The 15307-nt window shown below is 39.8% G+C and overlaps 1 protein-coding gene across 2 annotated transcripts in view; it reads right to left on the bottom strand.

Annotated features, from left to right (window-relative positions):
• Positions 1-13694, bottom strand: part of LOC121259910 (bifunctional TH2 protein, mitochondrial-like) — a 28018-nt gene extending 14324 nt beyond the window's left edge. Inside the window, exons 1-2 of one of the 2 annotated variants that reach the window (XM_041161717.1) lie at positions 13196-13694; positions 10717-10825 (exon numbers count right to left, since the gene is read on the bottom strand). In XM_041161717.1, the coding sequence (XP_041017651.1) occupies positions 10717-10825; positions 13196-13689 (603 nt within the window). In that variant the 5' untranslated portion in view covers positions 13690-13694. The remainder of the gene's footprint in view (positions 1-10716; positions 10826-13195) is intronic. The other variant, XM_041161716.1, reaches the window with a different exon arrangement.
• Positions 13695-15307: the final 1613 nt, after the last annotated feature.

Raw genomic sequence — 15307 nt, 5'->3', positions numbered from 1 at the left:
GTGAAATACGAAGTTTGGGGGTTGAGGTAGAGGACGGAGTAGTGTTCTTGAAGGGATCGACCACCCTTGAAAGTGGGGGATCCGAGGTTGGATATTGTGCAAGAGGGGTCGACCACCCTTCAAGGTGGGGGACCCAAGGTTGGACTTCTGAGCCGTGATCAAGCTCCACCAACCTTGTTGCTGTCCAAGCCGTGTGCAAGACTCAGTAGCAAGGTCAGATTGCAAGCTCAGTTTGCAAGCTCAGTTGCGAGACCAGTACAAGACTCAGTTGCAAGCAGTTGCGAGTGAAGAGCCATGAACCGAGAAGTGCATGAGACCATGGATCAAAGCGGTTCCAACTAGGAATGCATTGAGGCTGTGGAAGAGAATGCCGTGAGAATCACAAACATCCTTAGTGAGGTTAACTCTACACTAGCCGAACTAAGGATGGCTTTGAATGTTACCACCCGTGAGACCGAGGAGAATAGAAGGGCAATGGACGCCATGAGACGTGACAATAATGCAAGCCTTGAAAGGCTTGAGAGAAGGTTGGCCGAGACCAATGGCCATGGAGCTCCTCCAAGTCCGAATGGACAAAGGCAAGAGGCCTTTGTCGATGGAGTGGAAACAAGTGTTTCGAGTTCCATGCATGAGCTACCAAGACCCGAGTATAGAAGAGGAGGACGGGTTGAGAATGATCAAGTAGTGGTGGAAAGATGGATTCGTGATGATGTTCATCATTCTAGAAGCCCAAGCATTGTGAGAGAACCTCAAGATGTGCGGTTTGAAATTCCAAGGTATGAAGGACATCATGAGGCCGAGAATGACTTTGGCCATGGAGAATCGAATGGTTATGAAGAACATGCCCATAGAAGACACTTCCATCATGGAAGAGAAAGAGGCCATAGAAATCGAAGACATGAAGGGGACCACTATGATGATAGAATTGGAAACCGGGCTCATGACCGGGGGACCAAGGAGGCCAAAGGTGGATTTCCCTAAGTTCAATGGAGGGGATCCATATGAGTGGTTGGACAAGGTTGACCATTATTTTCGTGTGTATGAAGTTTCAAGAGATGAGAGAGTTTATACGGCACGTTTTCATCTTGAAGGAAGAGCAAGTAAGTGGTAGCGATGGCTTCGTGATCAATATGACAAGGAGAGGAAAAGCCTAGGGTGGACGGCCTTTGAAAAAGAATTCTTGATGCAATTTGGTCCTTCACCAATTGTCAACCATCATGGGCAATTGGCCAAGTTGAACCAAGAGGGAAAAGTGCACCACTTTATTGATGAGTTTCGGCAACTCCAAACCTTGGTGAGGGGTTGGTCAGAAGAGGCATTAATTGGCACCTTTGTGGATGGGTTAAAACCGTGGCTTGCCAAAGAGATTAAATTGAAGCAACCGACAAGATTACAAGAAGTTATGAGGATGGCCGAGATATTGGAGGAGAGGACTCACATTGAGAAGTGTCATTCCAAAGACATGGGGAGCAAATTTCTCAAACCTTTGCAAACCAAAATTCCTTGGAAAGGCAAGGAGGGTGAAGGGAGTGCATCAAAACCAAAGCCATATGAAGCAAAAAAGTTGTCTAGAGAAGAAGTACAAGAAAGGGCTAAAAATGGGCTTTGCTTCAAGTGTGGTGACAAATGGAGCAAAGAACACAAGTGTAAGGCGGGGCAAGCCTATGTGTTGCTTGAGGATGAAACAATTGAAGAAGAGGAAGAAGATGGCCATGTGGAGACAACTAGTGAGGAGTCGGAACTTGAAAGGGCCGAATCTAGTGAACCACTAGAGGAGGCCGAATTGTCTTTGAATGCAATTTCGGGTGTACCTAGACCCACATCCATGAGAGTCATGGCTTGGGTGGGGAAATTTGAAGTGACTCTTTTGGTGGATAGTGGCTCCACACATAATTTTATCAATGCCAATATTGTGAACAAGATTGGATTGAAACCGAGTGCCATTGAACCGTTTGAAGTCAAAGTAGCCAATGGAAACAAGCTTAGGTGTGAAGCACTTGTTAAAGAAGTGAAGATGAATGTACAAGGTGTAAGAATTGTGGCCGACCTACATGTGTTGGCATTAGTGGGTCTTGATGTGGTGATCGGCAATGCTTGGCTTAAGGGCCTTGGGAGAGTTATTCATGACTACCACAATATGACTATGGAGTTCAAACTAGGCACAAAGAAAAGAGTTTGGAAAGCCTTGACATCAAAAGAAGTGAAAGCTTGTGAAGCCATCATGTTTGAAAAGTTGTGCAAGGGAGGGGCCTATTGTTTTGCCATTATGGTGGCCAATGATGACTACTCGTGTAATGTGGAAAAAAGTGAAAATGAAGGCAACAAAGATGAATTAGAGGGGCTGCCCTCGAAGGTAAAAGAAGTGTCAGAAGACCATCGAGGAGTTCTAGAGGTGCCTTCTACCTTGCCACCATCTAGGCTCTTTGACCACCCGATTGTGCTAGTTGATGAAAATAAGCCGGTGAATGTTCCACCTTATCGCTATGCCCATTTTCAAAAAGGAGAGATAGAGAGGCAAGTGGATGACATGTTGAAGAATGGCTTGATAAGGCCAAGTACTAGTCCATTTTCTTCTCCTGTGCTACTAGTGAGAAAGAAAGATGGACATGAAGGTTTTGTACCGACTCTAGGGCCTTAAATGAAGCCACAGTGAAGGATAGATTCCCTATCCCAACCGTGGATGAGATGCTTGATGAGCTCCATGGTGCAAGAATCTTTTCCAAGTTAGATTTGAGGGCGGGCTACCATCAAATAAGAATGAAAAGTGAAGACATACACAAGACGGCTTTTAGAACACATTCCGGGCATTTTGAGTATCTTGTGATGCCATTTGGGTTGTGCAACGCCCCCCCCCCCCCCCCCCCCCCCCCCCCCCCACATCCACTTTCCAAGCCACCATGAACACAATTTTCAAGCCGTTGTTTAGGAAGTTTGTTTTTGTGTTTTTTGATGACATCTTGGTCTATTCCAAGACTATTGAAGAGCATAAGAGCCACTTGAGAATTATGATGAAGATTTTGAAAGAGCACCACTTCTTCATTAAGGCTTCCAAATGTGCCTTTATGGAGAAGGAACTTGAGTACCTTGGTCATTTCATCTCGGGTGAAGGGGTGAAAGTGGATCAAAGGAAGATTGAGGCTATGGTTGATTGGCCACTACCTAGTGACATTTCGGCATTGAGAGGCTTCTTGGGGTTGACCGGCAACTATAGGCGGTTTGTGAAGAACTATGGGCTTATTGCTAAGCCACTTACATCCTTGTTGAAGAAGGACAATTTTGCATGGACCCAAGAGGCAAGGGAAGCCTTTGATGAATTGAAGAGGGCTATGACCACCACTCCCGTACTCGCTTTGCCAAACTTTGAGAAGCCTTTTGAGGTATATACGGAAGCTAGTGGTGAGGGAATAGGGGCTGTTTTGGTTCAAGAAAAGAGACCAATAGCCTTTATCTCCAAAGCACTTGGACCAATGAAAAAAGCATGGAGTACTTATGCTAGGGAAATGTTAGCAGTTGTGCATGCCGTAAAAGTGTGGAGGCCTTACTTATTGGGAAGAACGTTTACCATTGTCACGGATCAACAAGCATTGAGGCACTTGCTTCAACAAAAAACAGTGACACCCGAGCAACAAAAGCTCCTAGTAAAGTTGCTTGGATTTGAGCACGACATCATCTATCAACCGGGCAAGGAGAACAAAGTAGCGGATGCTTTGAGTAGGAAAGAAGGAAGCTCAATTTTGTGGTTAGTGCATGAGGAAGATGACTCTTCTATGTTGGCCTTGAGTGGGGCCGAATGGAGGGTGTGGAACAAGATCCGTGAAGCTACAAAGATTGATGCTAGAGCCATTAAGATAGTGGAACTCCTAGAGGCCGAAGGTGATGGTGTTGTTGGCTTCAAGGTGAAAGAGGGTTTGATATACTACAAGGATCATATGTATGTGCCGAATGTACCTAATTTGAGGAAGGAGATCCTTGACCACTTTCACAATAGCAAGGAAGGTGGCCATTCGGGTTGGCTACGGACGTACATAAGACTTAAGCATTTCTTCTATTGGGAAGGAATCAAAAAAGCCGTGAAGACATTGGTTGCCGAGTGTGACACATGCCAAAAGATCAAGTATGATACAAGACCTCCATCCGGGCTTTTGCAACCTTTACCTATTCCAAATTTGATTTGGGAAGATTTGACTATGGATTTTGTGGAGGGCTTACCAAGTAGTGGAGGATATGAAGTCATTTTTGTGGTGGCGGACCGCCTAAGTAAGTATGCTCACTTCATATCTCTAAGACATCCATACAGGGCCAAGAGTGTGGCTAAAGCTTTTGTGGACAATGTTGTGAAGCTCCATGGTTTTCCAAAAAGTATTGTGTCCGATCGTGATGAGTGTTTATGAGTACTTTTTGGAAAGAATTATTTGAATTACAAGGAAGCAAATTGAAGGCTAGCTCATCCTATCATCCTCAAACCGATGGGCAAACGGAAGTTGTGAATAGAACTCTTGAATAATACTTAAGATGTTTTTGCCATGAGGAGCAAGGAAGATGGGGAGAATTTTTAACATGGGCCGAGTATTGGTATAACACCTCATTCCATGCTTTAATTCATAGAAGTCCATTTGAAGTTGTGTATGGTAGATCTCCACTCATTTTGGTGAACTATGAGAAAGGCACGGCTAGAAATGGGGAAGTTGAGAATGCATTGCTTACAAGAGATGAGATCTTGGCAACGGTGAAAAGGGAGCTCAAAAGAGCTCAAGAAAGAATGAAGAAACACTATGATCAAGGGAGACGTGTGGTGAACTTTGAAGTGGGGGATTATGTCTACTTGAAGCTTCAACTTTTTGGGCAAACAACCTTAAGGAAGAAGCTTGGCTTGAAGCACTCTAAGAGGTATTATGGGCCATTTAAGGTGTTGGGAAAAGTAGGAGAGGTAGCTTATAGGTTGGAACTCCCTCCCACCTCCAAGCTACATCCAGTTTTTCATGTAACGGTTCTTAAGAAGAGGATTGGTGATCCAAAGCTTATTATAGAGGAATTACCAAAATTTGATGAAGAGGGCCGAATGCTTTTACAACCAAGGGAAGTCCTTGATTATAGAGTGGTCCAAAAGAGGAGAAAAAGAAGAAAGGTGTGGCAAGTTTTAATCAAATGGGGAGGACTACCAAGAGATGAGGCCACGTGGGAGGATTATGATGACATAAGGGAGAGATTTCCGCAAGTCATCCTTGAGGGCAAGGATGTGCTTGAAGGGAGAAGGAATGTTTAAACCCCTAGAAGAGTGGCCTCGGAACATGCCTTGACACTACCCTTGGAAGGCAAGGATAGCACCACGGCTAGCCTACACGCATGCCTTGGCCCGTGCCGTGACACACACAGGGCGCCCAGCATGCATGCATGCCTTGGCCCGCAAGTTGACATGCACGGGGCGCCTAGCATGCAGGCCAGCAAGGCTGGTGCCCGCGCGCCTGCGCACGCCAATGCGCATGAGCCTACGCGCGCCCCTACGCACGCCCTTAAGCACACGCCCCGCGCGCACCCCAGCACGTGGCCTGTGCCGCACGCCAGCGAGGTTAGTGGCATGCCTCACGACATGCCATCCAGCGCACGGCTCTAACCCGTGCCTTGCAGAGCAGGCCAGTGGCATGCCCACCAGGCATGCCATCCAGCGCATGGCTCCAGCCCATGCCTTGCAGTCCAGCGCCCAGGCCATCAGCCTGGGCCATCCAGTACGCACACATGGCTTCCCACCAGCAGGCCTTGCATGGCACAAGGCCATGCCCATCAGCAGGCCAGTGCAAGGCACCATGCCATGCTCATCAGCAAACCATGTTGTGCCACCTAATCATGGACCAACCCAAAGACCACCATGCAACATTCTAGCCCACCATGGGCCATGCATGTCACGGCCAAGATGAGTCCATGGCATTATCTTATTGCTTTTTATTTATTTTATTCTTATTTACTTTCAAGGGACCTAGTAGGGGTTTCCAACTTGTAACTCTTATAAATAGGACCCTTAGTCTTTTCTTGGACATCTTTGACAAAATTCCTTTTGGACGGCTTTGTTCTTGAGATCATTTATCGGTGCTTAGCACTTGGGCTCTTTGGGGTGCAATTCGTGAATCCCTAAGGAGAGAATCACACTTTGCAATTTGTGAATAAGTGTGATTCGGTTTATCAATCTTATGAGTATTATTCATTCATTCTCTTGTTTTCCATTTGCTTTTCATGGATCTTATCTTTTCTTGTGAATGGTTCATGACTTGCTCTTGAATTGTTCTTGAGAATATTTTGTGTTCATCTTGTATGCATTGCCGAAATCACCAAATAGCCTCACTCGATCCATCATAACACATAGTGCCGCCCACTAATGTGTTTGCCCTAATTCCCACCTCCATAGTCGGCATTACCACAAATACCCTTCTTCCATCCCAAGTTGCCCTAGCCGAACTCTCCCTCCTCCATAAGGAAACACTTTCCTTCTAGGAGTCCTACCCTTATCAATTCAAATTCCTTGAATCACTCAAGTCAACTTTGACTTTCCCAAATAGCTCCACCGAATCCTCAAGATTCTTATCCACTAGGAATCTTTCCAAACCCCAACTCTCACCTATTTTCGATAACTCTAGTTGCCTAACCAATCCGAAACCCTAGCCTCCTCCTCCCTTGGGCGCCAACCCTAATTTCCCTTAGTGAGTTCGACAACCCTAGTTCCTTCCATCCGAACCCTAGCCTCACTTCCTCTCACCCCTCCAACCCTATCACTTGGCGTCAAACTCAAGGAATTAACCATTGCCGTCCATAGTGAATTGCAAGCCCTAAACACTTAGCCTACCCCATTCCACCAACAATTCCACTCCTAAACACCTACCCATTAGTGAAGGCCAAGCAAGTTGGCAATATCACTCGGTCACCATCATCACCAAGGCGAGCTCAGGAACTTAATGTTTAGGAACAAGACCGGGGTCCCTAACAGGTTCACCATATGTTAAGTGATAACATGGACCCAAACGTGTTTCACTACATGTTATGATAAATTAAATGGTGCCATGAACCCAAGCGTGGTTCACCAGATAGTAAGTGATAACACAGACGCAAGTGTGTTTTACTACATGTTATGATACGTTATATACGGTCAGCGACAATTGGACCAATGTACACATGTTTGGATGACCACTAAATAAGTGAAAGACAAAATGGACAAGTCATGTATGATTGTTAGGTAATGCGCGGAGTCAGTCATTAATGCATTCACATTACATGTATTGCCATGATTAGGTATGTTTCCGCTCATGTTGATGATGAATAGATATGCTATGTGAATTTGTGATGATATATGTAAAGTTTTAAAAAAAAACTTAAGCCTATGCTAAGCTAGTTATGTTTACAGTATGATGTGCTATTTACTGAGTCTTCGACTCATTTTTGTTTGTTTCTCAGTTTTCTTCTATGTTTAACTGTCACAGATGATGACTGTGAGGACGCAGAGCTGGAGGGCTAGGAATAGATCTAGTGCAAAGAATTAGAAAGGAATAAGTGTTATTTACACAAGAATTAGTTTTGTTTATGTTATTTGAATAAAAAGTCACATGTAAGGCTAGTTTATGTTTTTTTTACTTTACGTTTTCAGTTTCCTGATTCAAAGGCAATTATGTTCAATTTAGCTTGACGTTTTTCAATAAATAAGGTATTTTTCATGACTTCGAATCTCTTCACCGGGCATTATGTTATGAATGTTTGTAATATTCCTAACCTACGGGAAGGGTTGTTACATATATATCATTATATTATATATTGTACGATATAGTTGCTTACTAAGTACTTGACTCACATTTGTGTTTCGGAATTAACTGTCCTAGGTGATGATCAATGTGAGGATAAGGCTGCAGAACAAGATATGGCTTAGGGAGAAGAGTCACTTACCTAAATCTTTTATGAAGAATCTAATATATGTTTTACTCATTAATAGATTTTGTTAGTTAGCCCAAGACTTTAAACAAATTTTTAACAAATGCTAACCATAACTCTCTTTTACTTAGTAAAGTTTGATTTATTTTTGTTTTATGGGATCTTTCATACCTAACTCATAAAATTCTTTTGTTCATAGCAGTCCTAATCCTAGAGGAAGGGGTGTTAAAGGTTTAAATGTAAAGTCCAGGATCAATCACACTTTATCATCATTCTTACATACAATATCATACTTTAATTCAATGCAACACATCCCCCAAATCAAAGTTCAATTATGAGTTACTTCCCTTCAAATAAAAAATCTGAGTTACTTCCTCCATAAACAACAACTGTAAAGAAAAAAAATATGTGAAAAGACAAAAGTGCAACTATTTATGAATTTGTTCCTAATGGAATACTTACGCAGCATATCAATGTGCAAAACCTTTAATTATCACTTTCATGGGTGAATCTACATCTTTTTAGAATCACATCAGAAGTTACTGGAGCAATAGCGTATATGCATTCTGTAAAATTTCCAATCATGTACATTCATAGAGAAGATAAAAGGGCATTGACAAAAGCTTTGAGTTCCTCCAATATCCATTCATCATTTCATCAGCCTCAAAGATTCTCTCATTCCTTTCCTCCCAAATGCACCAAATGAGTCAAATAGGAACCATCTTCCACACAAATACAACTTGCAGACTGCCACCTATCCCTCTCCAGAAACAAAATACATCTGAAAGTCTTCCAGGTATGACCCAAGCTAATCCAATCCAAGTGAAAAGCCACTCAGACAATCAAAATGGAACACACAAGGAAGTTGAATTAATAGCAGCCACAAAGGAGGGCACTCAAAATCGTTTAGGTTGAAAACCAAGTAAAAGATGTCATAAGTCATATGGGCAGCTGAGGCGAGAGTCCTTCACTGCACTCACTAGAGAGAAGGGATCATCTCCAATCTAGTTGTAAAGTCTTGTCCCCTTATCAGTAGCCGAAGTGTAGGGCGGGTAATTTAAGATAAAAATTTTCACGTGCGCATTGGAATACTTTACTTTAGTCCACCCAGCATAACCGCATTTCAACCAACCGACTAACTTTCCCTTGCACTTCCAATCTCACAATGATGTAAAAGATGATCAACTAACTCCTCATTTCTCTTACACACACAACACCAATCAATCAGTCTCTTAAATTTTCCATTGCAACAATATTTCCTAACAAGGCTGTCCAAGCAAAGAACGCAGCTCTCAAGGGAACCTTTGTCCACCAAATATGCTTCCAAGGAAAAGGGATATTATTATGACAAATAAGGGTACTATAGCTTTAGACTTCCACTTGTGCAGTTCCTAACTCGAGGAAAAAAGAAATGAAAAAAGAATTTCTTTTTCTAGAGATGAAGAAGAGAAAAGACTTCACAACAAAAAAGGATACATGGCATCAGATTTTAGATCCTTAAGTTCCAAAAAAGGCAGGGACAGATAAAGTTGATGTTATTGCAAGATTGTTTATGAGATGGCTGAGATTGAATGCGATAAGGTGACCCATGATGGAAGAGGATTCAATGTGGCTGGATTCTTTGAGAAAATCACAAAAATGCTTAGAGATTTGTCAATAGCCACATCTATTGACAGATAGAAGTAGCAATAATGTAAAAGGCCAATGAGAGACTGAATTGCATGAAGGGAAAGGATCATGTTTTGTTGGGAAATGGAGTCTATATCAATGTAAACGCATTTAGGGGATTTATTTCTTGATTGAGTACAAAAAGGTTCTCTTCTTTGGGTAAATAACAATGGTAACAGTAAAGTCATTGACACAGACTGTTTACTGTAGCGAGCCTTTCCGTCTTTTATCACAAGTATACCCATAATAATCATTGGTCATGCACCTTAATCTACCAACCTTGAAGCCAAACAAACAGAAATCTATCCTAGGTCTGAAACAACTGAAAGAGCCTAGAGTCCTAGCAATCTGAGGGAGAATAGCAAGGTCATAAACTATCTCACTTTATGCTTTCCAAAACGATGTTTTGGTAAGATATGCTTTCAAAATTTCACATTAGTGCCATCATACTTTGACATAAACATATAGTGTCAAGTATAACGCAGGTTACAACAGACCCATTCTTATCAAACCAGATTAATTTGCCAAATTAAATTGGAAATATTAATTAACACTACCAGAAGCACCAAACTTTGGGGCCCCAGTATGTTAAATTAGCCACCAATTAATTACCATGAGCACTAGAAGTAACACATATTGTTTCCTAATCATGATTATTTTTTTTTTCTTTAATGTTCATTTCGGGAGTTTTGGGGAAGGAGTAGGAGGTTCTGTATCCAAAGTGTAACACCTTCTAACCTCCCTTTGAAATTCCATGATATTAGACGAAAATTGTGTCCATGCTATCCAGACAAGGGACACTCCATAAACTCTGTAACTATAACACCAGCTCACCAACCACTATTTATGTCTCCCCTATATTTCTTAAACTCATGAGTATGACCTAATATAATTATCAGGCCAGTTGAGTTTGGCATATTTAACAAACAGAACAAATAAAAAGATAACAAGCAGTTTTTTTGTACCACTATGTTTCTTTCCCATTTGCTTCCAAAAGTTCAACCTATCCAATAAAGTAGTTGGTCTACATTTATGGTTTGGATCCTTTCGGCAATGCTAAACTGATTTATCTTGTTTCAATTCCCTTCTAACTTACATTTTCTTGGAAATGGAGCAAATACCAGATAGCATGGAGACTCATACCTGTACAAATGAACCATGCATTTTCAGCTCATCCAGAACTGCCTTCCTCAATTCAGAGATTGAAAGCTTTGCATCATCATCATCCGCACACTCTTCCGCCAATTCATATCTATAATCCAAGAAAACAATAAATGAAAAATACATATATTTTCCAGCCATCTAGTTCTCTATAAAACTGAGGCAATAAAAGAAAATACAGCATGCTATTTTGAATTTCAACATCTAGAACTCACCTCAATTAGAGTAGGTACATATTTCACCTCAGTGGATGAAATTGATTTTTCTTTTCATCTTTAATTGTGTGCCTTATTTTACTATTCTTTTCCTAATTTTGGATTTCAGGATTTATTCTTTTAGTATATTCTTTTTAGTTTAGACTTGGATTTACTTACAAATTCCTAAGCTGTAAATCTTTTAATGGCTTAGTTTGTGAAAGAAGAGGCTATGGAAACTCAAGATGTAACCTAATAAAACCTAAAATGGAAATTCAAATCTTCAAGCATGGGCAGAGGTGACTACAATTTCGAAACCACAATTCATTTTTTTTCTAAAACAAGCACTAAGTTTCTCTAAACAATAAAAGATATCCAAGATTGATAGCATGATATCTTCGTGTTCCCTTACATTTCATTAGGAATCAAGGAGACCCAGAAAATGCCATCCCAAAGAATGAATATCAGATTCTCATGATTAAGAACAGAACTGAAAAAGTACACAACTCTCCTAAACACTTTTCTCTCTCCTAAACACTTTTCTGTCCATACACATGCGAAAAAATACGATGATGGTGCTACATCGCGGCTGGCGTTAATGGAGTTCTGAGTATCGTTTTCCTGGTGCTTAGACTTAGATTTATTTTGTCTGGAGTGGTGGTTAGTTACGATGGGGTCGTGTAGAAGCATTATTATTGACTCTAAGTTGTTTGAGTTTAAGAGGGAGAATGAAGGGTGGTGGAGAATCATGGAGAGCAGCTGTCGAGTTGTGAAGTTTATCTCCATTGATCAAGAAGCTATGGTATGGTTGGCTGCAAAGGTAAAGGAGATTATAGCCTCTGGGGGATCATCTTAGTTTCTTAGAACTCACAGAAGAGGAAACCGAGTACTTGTGGTGTAGAGACACATCAACTACCACGGCAGTTTTTTCTCCCTCTCAGAGTTTGGACATGAGAGGAGGCATGGTCTGATAGTTGTACCGGCAGGGAGGCAAGAGGGAAGATGGAGGACTTTCGGCGAGACACTGAAGGCGCTCTGAACTTCATTCTCTGTTTTGGGTGTAAAAAACAGAGACAGAGGAGTGATTCCATGGCTGCCTCCACCCTCGACGACGGCGCTCCAGTCTTCCTAACGGTCGTATAAAGAGGCGCTTGTGATGCCCAAGAGTGTCGTGGATCTCTTAGCATGTTGGAATAGGAAGTATCATTGCCCCCAACTTGCAGCGACGTGGAGGATGGTTCCTTTGTGTCTATTGTGGTGTATTTGGATGAAACGCAATGAGAGGTGCTTCAACAACAAGGAGAGAACTGTGGGGGAATTATGGAATTTTTTTGTATTTTCTTTAATCCAATGGTTTGCTGCTATTGTATTAAAGGGAGGGAATGCGCATGAGTTCTTGCTTTCTTTTCAACTTTCTAGAATGTAATTAGGTGTCTCTTTTTTATACTTCCTGTGTACATGGGTTGTGCCTAGTTTCGTTCCATCAATAAAGTTTCTTACTTATCAAAAAAAAAAGAGAACAGAACTGAAGTGGAATAGACCATATTTTTTAACAACCCATAAATCCTTTTTGACTGACTATTCAAACTAGAGATATCCAGAGTCTGAACTCCTTTGTCTACCTATACCCACTAGGAAAAGTAGATTTCCTGTTTCTGAAATTTCCACTATAACTTATAGAACATAGGTATCCAATACCATATGTAGCTAATGGCTTATGAAAACGTCAAATGAAATTGGACCTTTTAACTCAGTGATAGAGTTATGCCACTGATTTTTATTCCCTGCATTTTCCCAGCAACCAAGCTTGGCACAAAAATAGTGAAAATTTAGCAAAAAAAAGTGACTCCAAGACAACAAGAAGGTCATCCGTCAACTATATCACAATCTTCTCTCCCTTTCCTTTTTTATTATTACTTTTTGTTTGGTGGGGGTGGTGCTGAAACTACTATTTTATTGACCAGCCTGTTATATCAAATAGGCAACTCTAGCCAATAGATTGACGAATATAAAACTTAGTTAGCCAATACCTATCAACTATACATAAAGCAAACATTTCAGCATTTCAAAAGTTTAAAAAAAAAATTATTGGTTCAGTTCCATCTTTATTACGCTATCTTAGCAGCCAGACACACAGATTCAGAACCCAACAACCCAAGTATACAATTGCATTTCCCTATACCAAAGAGATTCATAATAAGCATTAAAAAAAACATACAAAAATCAGATTAAAAGGGGAAGGAAAAAAAGAACAAAAGATAACTGACGCTTGAGCGAAGGCGCGGAGAAAGTGGACATCTTGAGCGATGTAATGCCGGAAAGTTTCGATCCTGAGATTCCCAGCACCCAAAGAGAGGACGAAGGGAGTGTAGAGCGCGAGGACCGATTCGGTGCGAAACTTGATCCAAAACCGTTTGGCGAGGCCCACTTCGGAGTCCAGGGCGGCCACTGACTTTATAGGAGGGGGAATTGCCATTGAGGCTGGATATCTAAGAGCTGAATCGAACGAGTCGGAGTAGGATCGGAGAGAGTTGAACCGAACGAGTCGTGGATGGGAGGTGGTGGTGGAGGAGCGGACAGCGGAGAGGAAGAAAGTGGGTTGGAGTGGGGTTTTCAAGGAGAAGAGGAAACGCATCACAGGGACAGGGGGAGGGAGGGAGGCAGACCGTGTGAGAAGAGCGTGAATAAAAGAAATAGATAATTGAGAAGTCTTCAAATTATGATGTGATTCGGGGTTTTTAAGGGGGACGAGGAAGCGCATCACAGCAGCCAGCAGGGAGAGACAGAGAGACAGACAGGTAGCCGTGTGAGAGAGACTGACTAAAATAATTATATAGCAAATGAAATATCAATGAATATAATGCTTAAATACAAAAATGTTTGTTAAGTTTGACTTAGACGATTCAGAAAATATCTCACCTTATTTTATTTTATTTTATTTTATTATTATAATTTTTTTAAAATTTTATATAAAATATAATAAATAATTTAATTTTTTTAAATTTTAATTTAATTTTTTTAAATTTTAAAATATAATAATATTAAAAAATAATTTTCTAACAATATTTTATTCAACTTTTATCTTTCATCTAAAACTATCTCTTTTCATTTCTGAATCTAAACCAACCCTTGGTCCCATTTGATAATAAAAGTGTTTCATCTTATCTTATCATTATAACGTTTTCAAATTTCCATATAAAATATAATAAACAATTAATTTTTTTCAATTTTTAAAATAATAATAATATTAAAAAATAATATTTTAATAATATTTTATATAACTTTTAAGTTTCATCTCAACTCATCTCATCTTAACTTAGTATCTAAACCACACCTTAAACTCAAATCTTTTTTTATATTTTTTATTTTTTATCTTGAAAAAATCAATTTTCCTTATCAAAATTCTGTTAGTAAACCAATGGCAATACCATACGTGTTAGATAGACCACGTGTATATAATACATTAAAAAATCATTTAAAGAAAAAAAAAAATCTAAAGTCTAAAATTGAAAATAATAAATAATAAACTTATAAAAAGAAAATAAACCTAAAATAAGTACAAATAAGTACAAGAAGCAATTTCACTATAAACAAACCACAGGGATCATTTTATATTTAAGTCTAATATGTAATATGTTGAAATATCTAATATTTTTTTTTTTAGGAAAAATATCTAATATTTAATTCTACTATTTCAGGTATTGAGAAAAGCTATTTTGCCTCTCTAATTGTATCACTCAAATGTATCGCTTGATAAAAAAACATTAATTAGTAATTAAATAAGTGATTTTAAGTATATTGATGTATTTTTTATATTTTTTAAAAAATATTTAATTATATTAAAAAAATGTGAATAGAAAAATGAAAAAAAAAAGTTGCAAAAGCAATTAGCGGTAAGTCTAAGCGGTGCTACTCAGGCGGCAGAGTAGCACCACTCTTCAGGTATATATGTTCCAAATCAATGGAAAGTTATTGATACAAGAGATTTTTTTTTTTTTTAAGAAGAGGACGGTACCCAATTTTATTAATTGCCCTTACTTATAGCGGAAGAATACCGTAGTAACAAGTAAGACACTTGAAATTTACAAATATTCAATCAAACCATCACAGACATCAAAACCAGTTCGATAAAATAACCTATACAATAAACTAAACAAATAAAACAATAAACCAATCTAAACATGCCTATTTTTTAAACCAAAACCAGTAAAACAAAAGACCAACAAAACAAACATTTCCAAACTCGTACAATAAAACCTTTAATCGATGAACAAGGTAAACCAATATAGTCTAATCTAAACAAACCTCTAGCACGTAAAAACTAGTAAAATAAATAAGCCAAAAAGCTTAATGACATAAATATGGTAAGCCTAATTTAT

The sequence above is a fragment of the Juglans microcarpa x Juglans regia genome, chromosome 4D, assembly GCF_004785595.1.
Source record: "Juglans microcarpa x Juglans regia isolate MS1-56 chromosome 4D, Jm3101_v1.0, whole genome shotgun sequence".
NCBI lineage: Eukaryota > Viridiplantae > Streptophyta > Magnoliopsida > Fagales > Juglandaceae > Juglans > Juglans microcarpa x Juglans regia.
Note: the sequence above shows the minus strand (reverse complement) of the source record. Positions and strands in the feature narration are given on the sequence as shown.